Source organism: Pseudorca crassidens, chromosome 7 (genome assembly GCF_039906515.1).
Source record: "Pseudorca crassidens isolate mPseCra1 chromosome 7, mPseCra1.hap1, whole genome shotgun sequence".
In the NCBI taxonomy this organism is placed as follows: Eukaryota; Metazoa; Chordata; class Mammalia; order Artiodactyla; family Delphinidae; genus Pseudorca; species Pseudorca crassidens.
In genome coordinates, this window is record NC_090302.1 from 28,716,541 (window position 1) to 28,735,794 (window position 19,254).

Sequence of the window (19,254 nt, forward strand, 5' to 3'; positions counted from 1 at the left end):
TTGTGCGGTACATGGGCCTCTCACTGTTGTGGCCTCTCCTGTTGCGGAGCACAGGCTCCGGACGTGCAGGCTCAGAGGCCATGGCTCACGGGCCCAGCCGCTCTGCGGCATATGGGATCTTCCCAGACAGGGGCACGAACCCGCGTCCCCTGCATCGGCAGGCGGACTCTCAACCACTGCACTACCAGGGAAGCCCTGATTTTAATTTTATCTCAGTTCCCATTTGCCATCTTCAGAGTGACTAGAAAAAAATTACAATTAAGCTCTCAAATACTGTACTTAGTAAGTTTGTGGCATTTATACTCCTGAAGCTTTTACAGCAAGTAAGGACTGTTCTCCTGGATAACCACACGGCGAGTTCACTCACATCATTCCGGTATTTATTCAACAGTCTTCTCAGTAAGGCTTTCCCTGCCCACCCCATATAAAATTTCAACACCTCTTTCTTTGCCCTGGATAGTTCATAACTCCTTTACTATTTTACTTTTTTCTTCTTAGAACTTAGCATTATCTAACATACATTTTACCAGTTTACCTTTTTATATCATCTGTTGCCCAGCTACACATATCAAAACAAGATGAAGAGGTTTATCTGTTTGACTCCCTGCTATATTCCAGCTCCTCGAAGAGTACTTGGCATGAGGCACACAACAGTAAATAACGTTAAGTGACAAAAAAAGGTTACATTAAATAGCATAGTACCAATTTTGAAAAAAAATGGCATACACATATTGTGTCATACACAAAATATGTATCATACACAAGCAGAACTATCATACACAAGCAGAACATACACAAGTACGCATACATACCTATATCCACACCCACACAGAAAATACACTGTAAGTAAACACTTTAATTCTAGCAGTGACTTTTGACATGAACTTGTTTAACTTCTCCATAGGAAACTTAGCGATCTTCAACATCTACAGGACAGCCATAATGCTGCAAAACTTAGTGCAGACACCCAATCGATGCTATATTACATCATTTCAAACCAAGGACTCAAGTATCCTCTGGCATCAACCTCTAGAGTATCTATGGATTTCCTCACTAATCCCAGCAGAATGTTAACAGAGTGCATCTCAGTAGAAAAAGGGGAATATTTGGCTGACAAAGACACTATTTATATTAAACAAAGACACTATTTATATTAAAAAAAACTGATGTTATCAACTCACAACTTATTCAATAATACCAAGGTTATTATTAAAAAAGTCAGAAGTATTTCTTTTTTGTTTTGTTTTGTTTTTGTTTTGTTTTGTTTTTGTTTTTGCGGTACGCGGGCCTCTCACTGTTGTGGCCTCTCCCGTTGCGGAGCACAGGCTCCAGACGCGCAGGCTCAGTGGCCATGGCTCACGGGCCCAGCCGCTCTGCGGCATGTGGGATCTTCGTGGACCGGGGCACGAACCCGTGTCCCCTGCATCGGCAGGCGGACTCTCAACCACTGTGCCACCAGGGAAGCCCAGAAGTATTTCTTTAAATAAAATTTTCTTTCATCTTCTACCATCCAAATCTTTGACCAAGAAAATTTTTAAATACAGCTTAATCCAACCGAAGTCTTACTTTTCAGCAGTGTTTTTAAGGCCTGCTAATTCCTCTTCTAGAGCCTGTAGCTCATTCTCCTTGATTCTCAGCTCATCTTGAACATCTTTGAGTTCTTGAAACTTGGTTAAAATAGAAGCTGCCTGGGATCGAGCACCTGACAGAGGCAAATTGAAACAGGCCTTTGACACCAAGTTACCATGTATTTAGTAAGCAATAAAAACTTTTCTGAGAGAATTATACTTGAAATAATTCAACAGCCAATCTTTAGTAAGTTTATGAAGCTACAGAATTCACTTCATCATTTGAATCTTAGGGCATACATACTTGATAACAAATACTTCTAAGTAGATGTGGTGGATTATTTATTCAAAATAATCATTGCCCTTGCCTACTGGGCCCATCCCTCCCAGGTCCATTTCCCTCTCTACTGTCATCAGGCTTAGCCATGTGCTTTGCTCTAGCCAACCAGTGGGAAACGTACCTCTTCTGAAAGGAAGCTTTAAGAGGCAGCACATAATTTACCATGTTTTCCCCTTCCCTTCCCATGAGAAAAGTATGTTCACAAAAGGGACTTACTTCTCGATCAGCCTGGGTCCCATAATGAGAATAACATGGAGCAGAGACAAGTGACCCACAGTTAATGTAGCATAATTATGGAATAAACTTGTAAGCTACTGAGATTTGGGAGCTGTTTATTACCACATCATAATGTGGTCTAAACTCGATGTAGCAGCGTAAACTGGTTTCACCTGACGTGCACTATAACTGTCTGGCAGTAACAGGCTGAGGTGTCAGGTTGGCAAGAAAACTCTAGGTATGATGGGAGGATGCAAAGGTCAATTAGCAGTGCTATTGTGAGCACTCTGTTTATATGATATGGGGTTACGTATTTGCCATCTCTTAAGCAGGAATTGTAAGAACCTCCAATTCAATGAAATCTAAAATGTTTCTTCTATTTTAGATATTTAAAAATATTTGGTCTCTATCTTCCAATTGCAGATGCTAGTCATCTTGTACACTGGGGAACTTGATACTATATCATGGAATTCATTATATTGGCTGTTTTCTTGGCCTAGAAAGAAATTAAGACACTTGATATCTCAAGAGGCATCCAAGTCTCTTGGTTTGGTTAAAAGCACACACTGTGTAATCAGATCACCTGAGTTCAAATTCTGAGCTCTGCCACTTACCAGCAAGTTACTTTATCAGTCTATACCTTAGTTTCTACAACTGTATAATGGAGATGATAGTAATGTCTACCTTATGGTTGCTATAAGGATTAAATAAGCTAATCATTTAAAGTCCTTAGAATAGGGCTTTATAGAATGATAGAAATGTTCCATATTTGCACTGTCCAATTACCCACTAACCACTTGTGGTTACTGAGCCCTTGAAATATGACTAGTGCAATTAAGGAAATTATTTTAATTTTATTTAATTTTAATTATCTTATTTTGGTGTAAAGAGCCACATGTGGCTAGTAGCTACTGTTTTGGACAGTACAGTCTTACAACACTGCCCAGTACACAATAAGTACTATTTAGTGTTTGTTATTTATTACATGGTCACTTGACACGGATCTGGAAACTCAGTGTTGCAAATATTAGAACAAGAAATATATGGTCATTATCTCAGAATTCCTTACTTAAGGCATTCAGGCAGATTTAATTTTTTGTTTTACTTTTGACAGGAGCAGTAACATATACACAAATTAGAAGTTAACATGTTTCCTAAAGGAGAAGTGGGTTAGTTAAGCTACAAATGTACTGACTAAAAAGACTTCATATCCTAGTGACAAGAATATCTTAATAAGACAAAAAGCAAGAGAAAATAAATGGGAATAGACTTAAGATGAATAAGAAAAGCTATAGGACTGATTACTGGCCTATGAGTTCCTTCAGGACAATGACAGTGTAGAATTTCTCAATTAATATTAAGCACCTGTCACAAAGCAGGTATTCAAAAGAAAACTCAATCCTTTGATTAGGAATAAAACACTGGATTAACTCATTCCAAGCCCAATATTTCCTGTTTTAAAAAAAAAAAAACCCATCCTATCTACCACGCAGAATTGTGAGGACAAAATGATATAAAACCTACCTCCACTCAACGTCCCGTGAGGATCAAATACATCACCTCCTAGAGTTACGGTTCTAGTCATTATCCTTTTATCGAAAGCTACCTTTTTTGCATTATCCATATTGTCACAAACAAATGTTGTTCCAAAGACAAATTCCATTGCTTTCTGAAGTTCTGGTTTGTATTCAACCAGGGAAAGAGCCACATGAACATTATTAGGGCCAACCTGGGGGAAAACAGTTATGTCGTGATACATATTACTCCTTTCCTTTCAAATATTATTTTATAAAATAGTAAGAACTGCCACAACAGAAACTGAATACCTATCCAGCACTACAACTCCTTTTGAATTTTCTAAAATGCTATAGAAAACAACACTTTTAGAAAAAAACAATTCCAAGTTTAAACACTGAAAAATCTAAGTAAAACATTTAGCTAGAATACCAGTCATTATGAGAGTTTTGATCAAGCAGAAGCCACTACCAAGTTTCTAAATTCAAAGTGGATTATTTGAACAAACTTTTTTTTTAAACATCTTTATTGGAGTATAATTGCTTTACAATGGTGTTAGTTTCTGCTTTATAACAAAGTGAATCAGTTATACATATACATATGTCCCCATATCTCTTCCCTCTTGTGTCTCCCTCTCTCCCACCCTCCCTATCCCACCCCTCTATTGAACATCCTTTCTTAATTAAAGTACATCAATTTCTGGATCAACACAATTACATAAAATGTTTTGCTTCAATTATTAACTTGGTTGTTCCAAAGTGAATACTTTTTCATTCAAATAAAACATGCTAAGGCAACCACCTGCCAGTTACAGAAATAAAAACAATTGAGTAAAAAAAATCTTTTAAAATCCTTCAATCTTTTATTTTGATCCAACTGTCTTTTCAACCTTTGTTTATAATGTCTACCTCTGCCCACATTTTTAGAACTTAGCATACTTTATGGAGCTTAGTAATAGCAGAAATCATAATGAAGGCAGCTCTATGTAACATATGTTCAGCAGTGTCCTCTGACATAGCAGTTACCATTAAATGGGTCTGGCTGAGGGATCTGGGTAGAAGTGCTTTTGTTGTTACTTAAAACCCCAATTGACTTCTAACACTGGAACTTGACATAGGACTAAAATAACTTCCAAAACCTTCTAGACTATAAGGTGATTTTTCTAAGTAAAGGATGTAAATACTAACCAAAAATACCACCTTTCAATTACTCTGTACTCATCTTTCTTCTTCTGATAGTAAACAATTTTCATTGAAGGCGTCTCAATTTCAAGAAATATACTATCCATTTAGTATCTTAATTATACATGCATTTTCAGGTTTCATAGAATTTTCTTTTCAACTCATGCACTTGGAATGCCTGCTCAATAACTGATATCACTGCTGAATGTTATGATTGGCTTCATGTTTTTACCAAATATTATGCAACCACAACAGCCTTTTAAATGTATTTCCTTGTACTCATCTGTTTACTAGTAACCACACCACTTTAGATCTATCTCAGCAGCTGACTGCATATACTGGTTACCTGCTTTGTATGTTCATAGGTTGGTAAGAAATCTAGAAAAGCTCTAATAGAGAAGCATCTCTGCAAGATGGATGGATACCTTCCATAACGGTTGTCACTGTAGTCAGTTTAAGTGTGCCTGGCATGAAAAAACCTGAAGAATTCTTGTATTTATCTATAAGCTCTATAATTCAATTTGGAAATCAAAACTTTTAACATTTAATGCCACCTGATAGTCATGTGACTTAGGTTTAAAGACATTCTAGAAGATGGCAGAGTAGGGTGACGTGGAACACACCTCCCCACAAATATATCAAGAATACATCTACAAATGGAACAATTCTCACAGAGCACCTTCTGAATACTAGCAGAGGACCTCAGACACCTGAAAGGACAAGAAAGATCCCCATGTAACCAGGTAGGATGAAAGAAATAAAAAAGAAAAGAGGAAGTGGGATGGGACATGTACCCCTTGGAGGGGAGGTGAAGGAGAGGAGAGGTTCCCACACCTGGGGAGATATCCTCACCAGTGGGGAGATCAGATGGGACAGGAGGGGAGCTTCGAGGGCTCAGAGGGAAGTACAGCAACCAGTCTGTGACAGGCAGGACAGAGTGAGACCTACACGGACGGTCCGTGCCACAGTCGTGCGCGCCCCAGCCTGAGACACGTGTGGTGGTACGGACAGGGGCTAGGCGCTGGAATGTGGGGTTTGGAGAGCTGACCTGGGGAGAGGACCACTTTTGTCTGCATGGAGTCAGCCTGAAGGGATAGGAGCAACCAGGAATGTTCGTGGAAGAAGCCCCAGCTACCACAGAAGCAAAGCGCTGTTGTTGAGCGGTGTGCGAAGGACACAGCCGCCACTGCAGCCTCTTTCCCCCCGCTGCAGGCACTACGAGGGGCTCCCGCCTGGGCAGCCCCCACATCCTGACCACTGCCCTGGCCCCCTCCCACCTGGGCGGACCCGAGCATCTTGACCGCCGCCCTGGCCCCCTCTTGCCTGAGTGGCCTCACAAGCACCAGTCACCACTCTGGCCCCCTCCTGCCTGGGCAGGCTCATGTGCTCAGGGGCAGCCTCAGGAGCAGAGGCTGGTAGGTCTGAGCCCCAGGGGCCGTGTGACTAAGGAAGAAGAGCTGACGTCTCTCCTCGCAGCTTTGTCAACCATGGATTTACACCTCTGCTGCCGGCTTTGTAAATTTACCACCTACAGAATATCCAAACAGACAACGAGTGCTCCTGCAGCTGAGACAGGTCTGCCTTTAGCAGCTGTGGGCTTTGTGTGGGTTGAACCAGGCCAGGGTCTGAGCTGCCTCCATAGGTCCCACAGCAACTCCATGTGCATGACTGCTGCAGTCCTGGCACCTGACTTCAGTGGATGTGCATTGGTGGCCTGGTGAAAACAATGCTTTAGAGACACCAGGGCCAACTGCCAGCATACCCACAGTTAAGGGGACGAGAGCAGGGCCAACAACAGTGTACTTTGTGAGCCAGCACAATGGGTGGAAGGTGACACAATAGAGCACAATCACAGGTGAACAACTCCAGAGGAGGAATACTCAGTGGTTTCTCTCCCAGTGGGAGGGAAATCCTGCCTACCTCACACCGCAGATCAGAAACACAGCTCAGAAACAGATCTGGGGGCTTCTACTCCAACAACTAGGAAGGAGACCCTGCCCCTGACGGCAGTGACAACCACAGAGGAAAGTGGAGGCCCTGCTCAATATCTAGTGCAGGCTCTGGTCACCACAACACTGGCCACTGCCACCGAATGAAGAAAAAAGAATGAGAAAAAATGAGGACAGTCTCAGAGACCTCTGGAACAACATTAAATGCAACAGCATTCACATTATAGGGGTCCCAGAAGGAGAAAAGAGAGAAAGGGTCTGAGAAAACATTTAGAGAGATGTAGCCGAAAACTTCCCTAAAATGAGAAAGGAAACGCTCACTCAACTACAGGAAGCAAGGAGAATCAAATACAGGATGAACCAAAGAAGGAACACACCAAGACACATGTTAACCAAACTGACAAAAACTAAATACAAAGATAAACATTAAAAGTAAAAAGGGAAAAGCAACAAATAACATAGAAGGGAACCCCCATAAGGTTATCAGCTGATTTTTTGCAGAAATTCTGCAGGCCACAGGGAGTGGCATGATATATTCAAAGTGATGAGAGGGAAAAACCTACAACCAAGAATACTCTACCCAGCAGGCCTCTCATTCAGATTCAACAGAGATCAAAAGCTTTATAGACTTTCTGCAGGGTTTTTATCATAAATGGGTGTTGAATTTTGTCAAAGTTTTCTCTGCATCTATTGAGATGATCATATGGTTTTTCTCCCTCAATTTGTTAATATGGTGTATCACGTTGATTGATTTGCGTATATTGAAGAATCCTTGCGTTCCTGGAATAAAACCTACTTGATTATGGTGTATGATCCTTTTAATGTGCTGTTGGATTCTGTTTGTTAGTATTTTGTTGAGGATTTTTGCATCTATGTTCATCAGTGATATTGGCCTGTAGTTTTCTTTGTGACATCCTTGTCTGGTTTTGGTATCAGGGTGATAGTGGCCTCGCAGGCATACAGGGAACTTTCCTCAACATAATAAAGGCCATATATGACAAACCCACAGCCAACATCATCCTCACTGGTGAAAAACTGAAACCATTTCCAATAAGATCAGGAACAAGACAAGGTTGCCCACTCTCACCACTCTTATTCAACATAGTTTTGGAAGTTTTAGCCACAGCAATCAGAGAAGAAAAGGAAATAAAAGGAATCCAAATCAGAAAAGAAGAAGTAAAGCTGTCACTGTTTGCAGATGACATGATACTATACATAGAGAATCCTAAAGATGCTACCAGAAAACTACTAGAGCTAATCAATGAATTTGGTAAAGTAGCAGGATACAAAATTAATGCACGGAAATCTCTTGCATTCCTATACATAAATGATGAAAAATCCAAAAGTGAAATTAAGAAAACACTCCCATTTACCACTGCAACAAAAAGAATAAAATATCTAGGAGTAAACCTACCTAAGGAGACAAAAGACCTGTAGGCAGAAAATTATAAGACACTGATGAAAGAAATTAAAGATGATACAAATAGATGGAGAGATATACCATGTTCTTGGATTGGAAGAATCAACATTGTGAAAATGACTCTACTACCCAAAGCAATCTACAGATTCAATGCAATCCCTATCAAACTACCAATGGCAATTTTCACAGAACTAGAACAAAAGATTTCACAATTTGTATGGAAATACAAAAGACCCCGAATAGCCAAAGCAATCTTGAGAACGAAAAAAGGAGCTGGAGGAATCAGGCTCCCTGACTTCACACTATACTACAAAGCTACAGTAATCAAGACAGTACGGTACTGGCACAAAAACAGAAATATAGATCAATGAAACAGGATAGAAAGCCCAGAGATAAACCCATGCACATATGGTGACCTTATCTTTGATAAAGGAGGCAGGAATGTACAGTGGAGAAAGGAAAGCCTCTTCAATAAATGGTGCTGGGAAAACTGGACAGGTACATGTAAAAGTATGAGATTAGAACACTCCCTAACACCATAAACAAAAATAAGCTCAAAATGGATTAAAGACCTAAATGTAAGGCCAGAAACTATCAAACTCTTAGAGGAAAACATAGGTAGAACACTCTATGACATAAATCACAGCAAGATCCTTTTTGACCCACCTCCTAGAGAAATGGAAATAAAAACAAAAATTAAAAAATGGGACCTAATGAAACTTCAAAGCTTTTGCACAGCAAAGGAAACCATAGGGCTTCCCTGGTGGCACAGTGGTTGAGAGTCTGCCTGCCGATGCAGGGGACACGGGTTCGTGCCCCGGTCCGGGAAGATCCCACATGCCGCGGAGCTGGTGGGCCCATGAGCCATGGCCGCTGAGCCTGCGTGCCCGGGGCCTGTGCTCCGCAACGGGAGAGGCCACAACAGTGAGAGGCCCGCGTACGGCAAAAAAAAAAAAAAAAGGAAACCATAAACAAGACCAAAAGACAACCCTCAGAATGGGAGAAAATATTTGCAAATGAAGCAACTGACAAAGGATTAATCTCCAAAATTTACAAGCAGCTCATACAGCTCAATAACAAAAAAACAAACAACCCAATCCAAAAATGGGCAGAAGACCTAAATAGTCATTTCTCCAAAGAAGATATACAGATTGCCAACAAACACATGAATGAATGCTCAACATCATTAATCATTAGAGAAAGGCAAATCAAAACTATAATGAGATATCATCTCACACCAGTCAGAATGGCCATCATCAAAAAATCTATAAACAATAAATGCTGGAGAGGGTGTGGAGAAAAGGGAACACTCTTGCACTGCTGGTGGGAATGTGAATTGGTACAGCCACTATGGAGAACAGTATGGAGGTTCCTTAAAAAACTACAAATAGAACTACCATATGACCCAGGAATCCCACTACTGGGCATATACCCTGAGAAAACCATAATTCAAAAAGAGTCATGTACCAAAATGTTCATTGCAGCTCTATTTACAATAGCCAGGAGATGGAAGCAAACTAAGTGTCCATCATCGGATGAATGGATAAAGAAGATGAGGCACATATATACAATGGAATATTACTCAGCCATAAAAAGAAACAAAATTGAGTTATTTGTAGTGAGGTGGATGGACCTAGAGTTTGTCATACAGAGTGAAGTAAGTCAGAAAGAGAAAGACAAATACCATATGCTAACACATATATATGGAATCTAAGAAAAAAAAAATGTCATGAAGAACCTAGGGGTAAGACAGGAATAAAGACACAGACCTACTAGAGAATGGACTTGAGGATATGGGGAGGGGGAAGGGTAAGCTGTGACAAAGTGAGAGAGTGGCATGGACATATATACACTACCAAACGTAGAATAGATAGCTAGTGGGAAGCAGCCGCATAGCACAGGGAGATCAGCTCGGTGCTTTGTGACCACCTAGAGGGGTGGGATAGGGAGGGTGGGAGGGAGGGAGACGTAAGAGGGAAGAGATATGGGAACATATGTATATGTATAACTGATTCTCTTTGTTATAAAGCAGAAACTAACACACCATTGTAAAGCAATTATACTCCAATAAAGATGTAAAAAAAAACAACAACAAAAAAAGCTTTACAGACAAGCAAAAGCTAAGAGAATTTAACAGCACCAAACCAGCTTTACAACAAATTCAAAAGGAACTTCTCTAGGCAGGAAAAAAAGCCAAAAAGGAGTCCACAACTAGAAGCAAGAAAATCACAAATGAGAAAGCTCACCAAGAAAGATAAACATAAAGTAAAAGTTGGAAATCATCCAGACACAAATACAGTATCAAAACCAGCAACTGTGAGAAGAGAAGAGTGCAAATGCCAAGAAATGGGAAATGCATTTGAAGTTAAGAGACCAGCAACAGAAACACTCATAGATTTCAAAATCAAACTTATGGTTACCAAAGGGGAAACGTGAGGGAAAGTGATAAATTAGGAGATTGGGATTAACATATACACACTACTATAAATAAAACAGATAACTAACAAGGATCTACTGTATAGCACAGGGAACTCTACTCAATATTCCATAATAACCTATATGGGAAAATAATCTGAAAAATAATGGATATATATATATATATATATAACTGAATCACGTAGATGTACACCTAAAACTAACACAACATTGTAAATCAACTATACTCAAATAAAAATTTAAAAAATAAAATAAGGACATTTAATACTACAACTTTAAAATATCAAAGGGTATTTTAGTCTTCCAACATTTCTATTCTCTCTCCATCTAATTTCACAAAAGCCAACTTATTCTCTTTGGTATCTTAACTTTTTTAAGCATGGTATCACAATAAAATTTTGTGCTTTGATATATGATTTAAATCCGAATTTACTTCAAAGGACAAAGCTAATGTCCTGTAATTAAAAAAAAAAAAAGTGAGATGCAGATAAAGCATATAAAAAAGACTTACAAGATTCTGAGCAACCCTCAGAGTTTCTGGAGCAATACGTCTGGCTGAAATTTTATTGAGTGGAATTATAGTGTATCTGCGCTTCAATTCCCCCTTTTCTAGTAGCTTTTTTCCAGTAACCTAAAACGTTGTGCATTAGAAATGAAAAAAATATTAATGACAGAGAACATTTAAATGGAATGAGTGCAAGTTTAGGAATCCATAATCAAATAAATGCTGAATGCCTACTATCCCGAACGATCAAAATTCTAAGATCGATAATATGCATTCTGGGCTCCTGAGTTAGCATTACTCAGCCATAATAAAGAACGGAATACAGTTAATCAAATATAATCAATAACATAATTAAAAAGTCATTAACTCTATAGTTTTACCCTGTAAAGATAAGCATCCAGCCTTAGGAGAAGCTTAAAACATCAAGAAAGTACCCAGTTCTACTAGGAACACATGATTTTTCAAGCCAAACAGCAATTATAGCTTTTCTTTCATGAAAATCAATTTACCTCTGTGTCTACTACAACATTGTAGAGTCGGTCCCCAGCCACCAATTCTAAAGCTGTGGTTGCAGAAGTATCTTTCACACTAAACAGTGAAGCTACAAGTCCTTTCACACAATTTCTATTCCAGTTCTTCTCTGGATCCCTAAAACAGAAAAGTGGACAAAAATTAATCTTAGATAAGAAAATAGAAAAAGTTGTACTTTAGTAGTCAAGAGCTCTTTCTGACAATAAAGTAATAGCACAAGAATCATATAGTTTTAACGCAACAAAAATTTTCAAATGTCTCAGATGACTAGCCAGCTACAGGCATACCTTTTATTGTTTCACAAATACTGCTGTTTTTTGTTTTGTTTTGCTTTTTACAAATTGAAGGTTTATGGCAACCCTGCACTATCAGCTGATAGTATTTTATAGTAATAAAGCCTTTTTTAATTAAGGTATGTACATTGGTTTCTTTACACAGTATGCTACTATACACTTGACTATTGTTTTAAAATCAATTGAAAGATCTTTCAGTATATATTTTTTCAATGTAACAAAAATAACTTTGATGTTCTAATCTTTGTAATACATATATTAAGTATTCATAAAAAAAGAACCATAGAGTAAAACAAACTGTAAAATGTTAATGTTTACAGTTATTTGATATTAATGATATAATAACTTTAAAGGAACTTTCCAACTGAGATTAAATTCCCCTCATTTTGGTTTTAAGATTAGTGGCATTAGTAGCCTTAAATTTCACAAGAATTTCCCCTGCCTACAAATCTGAAACATTCAATAAACACATTTAAGGAAAATGTATCAATTAAGGAAAAGCAGCTTACAATAAATTTCATACAAAAATATATCCTGGTTATTACCATGATGTTAGAATTCAATGTTTAGCTCTCTTACCTGTAGGCAAATCGAAGATTGGGAAATCTGGCCAAGAGAGCTTCATATGTTTCTTTCAATCTACTGATATCACGAGATAGCTGCCTGTGCCTTTCCAGAAGGCATTCCTCCTTGTTTTCTGAACAATAAGTCATAAGTAAATTGAAACCAAGTTTTAAAAACTCAAATATTCTACTGCTTTAAGGAAAATATTAGTAACCTCTATTTCCAAAGCATTTCTAAAAGCAAAATACAAACTTCTGGTAAGTATTAAATAAAAGCATGCTTGACATTCAAATTTCTATCAAGTGTCAAGTAGACATATTTCCAACACACAACACCATTTTCATGCCAAGAAACAACATATGAATTGGATACCTACTAATGTAGAAATATATAAATAACATTTTTGAGTTTTCAAGTGGCACTTTAGAGTGACTAAAGCAGGAAATTCTCAGTATTGAGCTTTCAAAAATTCAAAGGGTTGATTTATACTTATTTTTTGTGACTATATTTATAAATAATTCCTATACTAATACCCACTAATATTAATGGGATAAAATATTTCCTACTTGCTATTTCCTTTATTTAAGGAAGTTTCTATCAATAATCACTACTTCCTAATGATTTAACATCTTTAAAGGCCAACCTTCATAATTTAGCTTTTTCATTTCGGCTTCAAGTTTTTCTCTAAGTTTCTTCACAGCTTCTAAAGCTTCTTGATCCTTCCTATAGCCACCATCCATATTCTTAATTTCTGTTTGTTTAGTCTTTAATTCTTGTTGGGCATGTTTCAACTTCATCTGAGCCTATAACAGAAAAATGTAACAGACTATATGAGGCAAACAGTGCTAGTGATAAAATGGCCACAGATTCAGATTGCTTTAAGAGACATCAGCCTTAAAAATGTAACTGTTTGGTCACTTGGATCAATATCTCAATAGATCATTTCCCAATGTTTTCACCTCAAAACACTACTCAGAATATAAATGAATAAAAGCTCCAATCATTAAATAATTTGCAATTTAAGTCCATATTTTTAATATTTATAAAACTGATATCAATGAGCTCAAAAATTATATCAAAGAATAACTATCATTAGCTGGTTAAATTAAAAACAAAATAGAAAGCTATTTCTATCACTTTCTTCCCTCCTTTTCCACTTAGATATGCATGTTTGTATTTATGTATATTTGTGTTGTATAATTAACTGTACAACTGTACTGAACAATGAGAAATAAAATTATACAGGAAAAGGAAGCTAAACTGACAGAAAAATTTAAAAGCTGTAAGTCTGATATTTAAATGCTAGTTTATATAATTGAGCACTATTCCTTAAAACCATGAACTAGTATTCTAAGATCTAAATGACTGTATACTTCCTTTAAAACTGAATGGTGGACTTTTCCCAATATAAAATAAGTTAACAAAAAAAAACTGACCATCACCTTTTTTGTGACCATAATCTTCGAATGAAAAAGTTGCAAATATATAATAGAAAACCTTGAATGGGATTAATACACACACATCTGTGTATATTTTTAAAGATGAGTCCTCCATTAAAAAACAAATAAAAGAATGTGCGTGTGTATATATACATTTTTTCTTTCTGCCATCAAAACTCCTGCGTTCATAGGACTTCTAAGCTGCACAACTATCTAAACAAATATGAAAACCATTTTATAGATCGAAAAGCCATTGAAGATTATGAAATCGGAGTAGGGAAACCAAAGACTGGAATGGGGGTAAATGGGAGGTAGAGATACTTCCAAGGAGGATACTACAAAGTTTCAGAAACAAAGTTTTAAAGAACTAAGTGTGGTGGACATAGAAATGAAGACATTTTTGTTTTCCTGTTAAAGCTTAAAACTTCAATTTTATGTCAATAAAACAGCAAAAAGATGAAAACAAACTAAGCTCAAATATTCCATACAATGCTGAAAGCAGAACAGAGCATTTATGGCACTTATAATTTCAATTAATCTATAAAGGTAGATTTATAACATCTTAAACTAACATTGTCAACAGTTAGCAATCAACATATTTGAACATCTTATACTTTTATAACGTTTTATAACATCTTAATAACATCGTTTTATAACGTTTTATAACATCTTAAACTAACATTGTCAACAGTTAGCAATCAACATATTTGAATTTCATTGTTTTAGGTGCTAAAGAGTGACAGAATATAGTAAACAATAAAAAGTTCCTTGATATTGATCTGATTATTTTCAACATTTTATAACAACTGCCAAAGCATAATGTGAAGGAGCTTCTCAAAAAAAAATGAAAATAAAAAAATTTAAAAAAACTGCAATCACGTAGTGCTTACTATCTATATTTACCTGTTTGGCTTCTGTCTGAACTTTACTTATGTCATTTTTACAGGCCATCATTTGACCAGCAAGAGTTGCTTCTGCTCCATCTTCATTACTGGACAGGCCAGCAGAAACAGCATTGAAGTGCTGCTGTGCAGCAGCCAAAGCTTCAGCATCTTTATTACTTGCTTCTTGAAGGGCACTCAGCCCATCTGTCATCTTTTTAACCTCTTTTTCCTTTGCTGCTAAAGTTTTAGAATCCTTTAGGAAGAGTTTCAGATTGGAAAGTATTATATTTTAGAAAACCATCCATTTTCTTAAACACATATACCTTTATGTCATCAAATTTCACAGCAATTTGAAGTGAACATGGTAATTTAACCATCATAACTTTATACTTTATTCCCATTTTGAAATTCAGCCTTTCTCAGTTTTTAGGATAAATGTACCTCTTATCCTAATAATACTTTCATTCCATATGTTATAGTCAAATCTGGGAGACAGTGAACTAAAACATCATTGCAAATTTAAACAAACCACTTGAAAAAACTAAAAATCAAGTTCTAAACCTATAAAATTGAAATAATAACCACCCTACCCAAAGCTTCAAAGTAGAGATTTTAGGATTAAGAGCATGAATAGGAAAATATAAGCTATTAAAGGCCATAAATTTAAGTGTTAAATAATTATGGGAACAGCATTACTAACACTTAACACCTTTTAAGTTCTAGTAACCAAGTATCTAATGCTATGTAAGATACCAGCACTGAAAGAAAAGAAAAAGAAAAAAAAAATCTAGTCATATTTACATGAAAGTGACCAGAAATTTTGGCTCACTTAATTCATGATTCATTGGATATTTATTAGATATGTACCAGGCATTATTCTAGACATTAAAGACATAGGGTCCTCAGGGAGCCTACATTTCTAAGGTGGAAGACATAGTAAACAAATAACTAAAGCAAGGTAAAGGGACAAGAAATGATGGGACTACTGTTTTAAGAATGATGAAGGAAGGTGTTTTGTGATGATATTTTGAGCAGAAACCTAAATGAAACAAAAGGAGTGATCATGCTAATACTAGGGGGACAGCATACTTGGCAAGCTCTGAGGAATATGCTTGGGTGTTAGAGGAACTGTGGTTGGAGCACAGTGAGCAAGTGAAAGCAAGGTAACTATTAAGGACACTACTAAGTATCCCTCCTGGGAGGTGATGGGTTCAACCAGGTTAGCAGTGAAGGAGGTGTGAAAAGTGGCTGTATTCTGGATATACTTTTAGAGTCAACAGAATTTGTTGATGAACTAAATACCATAGAGTTTGAGAGAAAAGGGAAAATTCAGGAGGACTCCAGGTTCTGGAGTGAACAGCTAGGTTAATAGTGGTATCATTTACTTACATGAGAAAAATTCAGTAACTCAGGCAGGTTTGGGTAGGTAGGGAAAATTTAAGAGTTCTATTTTGGTTATGTTAAGTTTTAGACTTCTAAAGTCATCCATATAAAAATGTCAATTAAATAGCTTGACAAATGAGTCCTTCAAAGAAGGAGTCAAGGCTAATTATTGATTTGAAAGGCATCAATATATAGACGGTATTTAGGGCTATAGGGCTGGACGGGATCACCTAAGAAATGAGTGTATATAAAAGAAGTCTGAGCACTAGCCCTGGGGCATGCCAGCATATGTATTTTGATTTGTATTTTCAACCTGGATTCAAGGTTCATATATTCAACTATCAAACCAACATCTCTACTTAGATGTCTAACTGGCTCCTCAAGCCTATTATCCTCCACTCAACAAATGGTAACCATATTGCACACTGTCAAAGACAAATCTCTGGAGTTATCCTTCAGTCCTTTTTCACAGTCAAAAACCAATCTGCTGGCACTACTTACAACAGCCAAGACATGAAAACAACTTAAATGTCCATGGACAGAGGAATGGATAAAGATGTAGTGTGTATGTACACACCCACACACACACACCCACACACAATGCAATATTACTCAGCCATTAAAAAGAATGAAATAATGCCATTTGCAGCAACATGGATGGACCTAGAGATTATCATACTGAGCAAAGTAAGTCAGAAAGAGAAAGACAAATACCATATGATACCATTTATACGTGGAATCTGAAACATGACACAAATGAACACATCTACGAAACAGGAAGACTCACAGACATAAAGAACAGACTTGTCGTTGCCAAGGGGGAGGTGGGTGGGGAAGGGATGGGTTGGCAGTTTGGGACTAGCAGATGAAAACTATTATATATAGGATGGATAAACAACAAGGTCCTACTGTATGGCACAAGGAACTATATTCAATGTCCTGTGATAAACCATAATGGGAAAGAATATGAAAAAGTATATACATATAACTGAGTCACTTTGCTGTATAGCAGAAATTAACACAACATTGTAAATCAACTATACTTCAATTAAAAAAAAAATCTACTGGGTCTGTCTGCTGGACCTATCCTTAAAATACACATAAATTCCCACAACTTCTCTAATATCCCAACTTCTATAGCATTTATCCAAGGGCTATCACCTGGACACCTACTACCTGGATTCCCTGCTTCTTCCATTTATCTTTAGTTTATCCTCAAAACAGCAATAGTCCTATTAAAATATTAAAACATCATGCTTCTGCTCAGCCAACTCCAGCAGCTTCCCATGCCAGTCAGAATAAAGGTCAAAGTCCTTCACATGTTTTGCAAAATCACATGTGATCCTACACCCCATTACCTTTCTGCATTTCTACTAGTTAGTGATAACCAGCTACACTTATCTCTTTACTTTTCCAGTACCTTAGGCACTTGGGGCAATTGCTGTTCTTTTGCCTGGAACACCTTTCCCCACAGCCTCCCAATTTATCTACATTGTTCTCTGACCTCCTACAGGTCTTTAATGAAATACAGCCCTGCCAATGAGACCTTCGATGGCTACCCAATTTAAAATCCCAAACTACACCCCCGTCCCCTATACTACAACCCTCTCCACTGCTTTATTTTCTCTCCACATCAGTTATCACTATATAACATATGATATTTTTCACTTACTTATCATCTTTATCATCATTTCCCTCACTGGAACAAAGACCCACAAGGTGTTTTGTCCATTGCTACATCCTACCCCAAACAATTACCCTTGATCCATAGCAGACACTCAATAAATATTAACAGAATGGATAAATGTATACTACTAGAATTAAATTACACTTCTCGTTTGCTTACCTCTACCATATTTTTTTCCAGCTCTTTGCGTTTATTCTCTTCACTTGCCAGATTTTTCTTCTTGAAATCAAAGGCACTCTGAGATTTAGTATTAACTCGCTGAGCTTCTGCAAGAGCATCTTCTAAAGATCGGAGTATACCTCCAATTTCCTATAATCAAATGCACCCAGTTCAATCAATGTACTTAAAAATTTGTTCATGATGCCCTTTTCTTGTATAATTTCTACATAAATTATTGACTTTTTATAAGCTATTTCATTATTATACTTTAAGAAATCGATACAGAAGACAATGCCCAGTAAATCCTAGTTATTGTATAATATATAATTTAATATCTTTTTCAGAGTGTATATTCTATTCTTACATATATGCCTGACCTTATCTTTTCTTTTTTCCAACTCTTCTATTTCATGACTAAGTGCTTTTATTTTTTTATCATTTTCAGACAATTCTTCTTGAAGCTTCACAATTTTATCCTGCATTTCTTTTAACTCCTCAGCTGAGCGTTCTTTGGTATCTTCAGCCAGCAAAAACTGATAAGCAATATATAAACGACTCAAATGTTCTATTTCTCTCATTAGCTTTTGATACTCCAAGTAGGAAGATCTTTCCTGAAAGAGAAATCACCAGTAAAGTATAACTCAAAATTCATATTTTTAAACAAATTTGGAAAGAATCAAAATACAGCAACATGTATACAATTTCCCATTACATGATATAATGGATTTTGTCTTAAACTGAGTGATCATGGATTATAAATTTTAGAAAGCTTTAAATAACATTAGAACTACGGTTAGATAGCATAATACCATCTCTAGTGAATGTGGTTATTTCTTCTCAAATATAATCAGGCAGTTGGGATTAACAAAGAAATGCAGACATAAGATTCACAGACTGGCAGTAATAAGAAGTCTATATAAATACAACCTACACAACCATGAATGATGCACTATTAGATGTACTTTGTAGTAGTATTACCAAGATGCCCACCCAACATTCATTCATGTAACTATTTATAAGTATTTGCTCACACATTACTAAACTTGATTCCCGTTAGGGCCTACTGGGACAAAGTAACAAAATAACAAAAAGTTCCTAACTTGAAGAAACAAATTCAGGGTGATTAAATGACCACTCCATATTTTTAGATTTAGAAAGAACTTGTCAAAATCAAACATGACATC

At 36.9% G+C, this 19,254-nt stretch overlaps 1 protein-coding gene and 1 long non-coding RNA gene across 2 annotated transcripts in view; one reads left to right on the plus strand and one right to left on the minus strand.

Annotated features, from left to right (window-relative positions):
- The window catches only part of LOC137227613 (uncharacterized), a 435,344-nt gene extending 420,320 nt beyond the window's left edge, over positions 1-15,024 (plus strand). Inside the window, exon 8 of the long non-coding RNA XR_010944933.1 lies at positions 14,904-15,024. This is a non-coding gene — a long non-coding RNA (uncharacterized lncRNA). The remainder of the gene's footprint in view (positions 1-14,903) is intronic.
- The window catches only part of SMC2 (structural maintenance of chromosomes 2), a 51,603-nt gene that overhangs the window by 23,508 nt on the left and 8,841 nt on the right, over positions 1-19,254 (minus strand). The window contains exons 8-16 of the mRNA XM_067743781.1: positions 18,448-18,681; positions 18,071-18,220; positions 14,861-15,094; positions 13,162-13,321; positions 12,534-12,651; positions 11,640-11,778; positions 11,137-11,256; positions 3,649-3,853; positions 1,567-1,702 (exon numbers count right to left, since the gene is read on the minus strand). Of these exons, the coding sequence (XP_067599882.1) occupies positions 1,567-1,702; positions 3,649-3,853; positions 11,137-11,256; positions 11,640-11,778; positions 12,534-12,651; positions 13,162-13,321; positions 14,861-15,094; positions 18,071-18,220; positions 18,448-18,681 (1,496 nt within the window). The remainder of the gene's footprint in view (positions 1-1,566; positions 1,703-3,648; positions 3,854-11,136; positions 11,257-11,639; positions 11,779-12,533; positions 12,652-13,161; positions 13,322-14,860; positions 15,095-18,070; positions 18,221-18,447; positions 18,682-19,254) is intronic.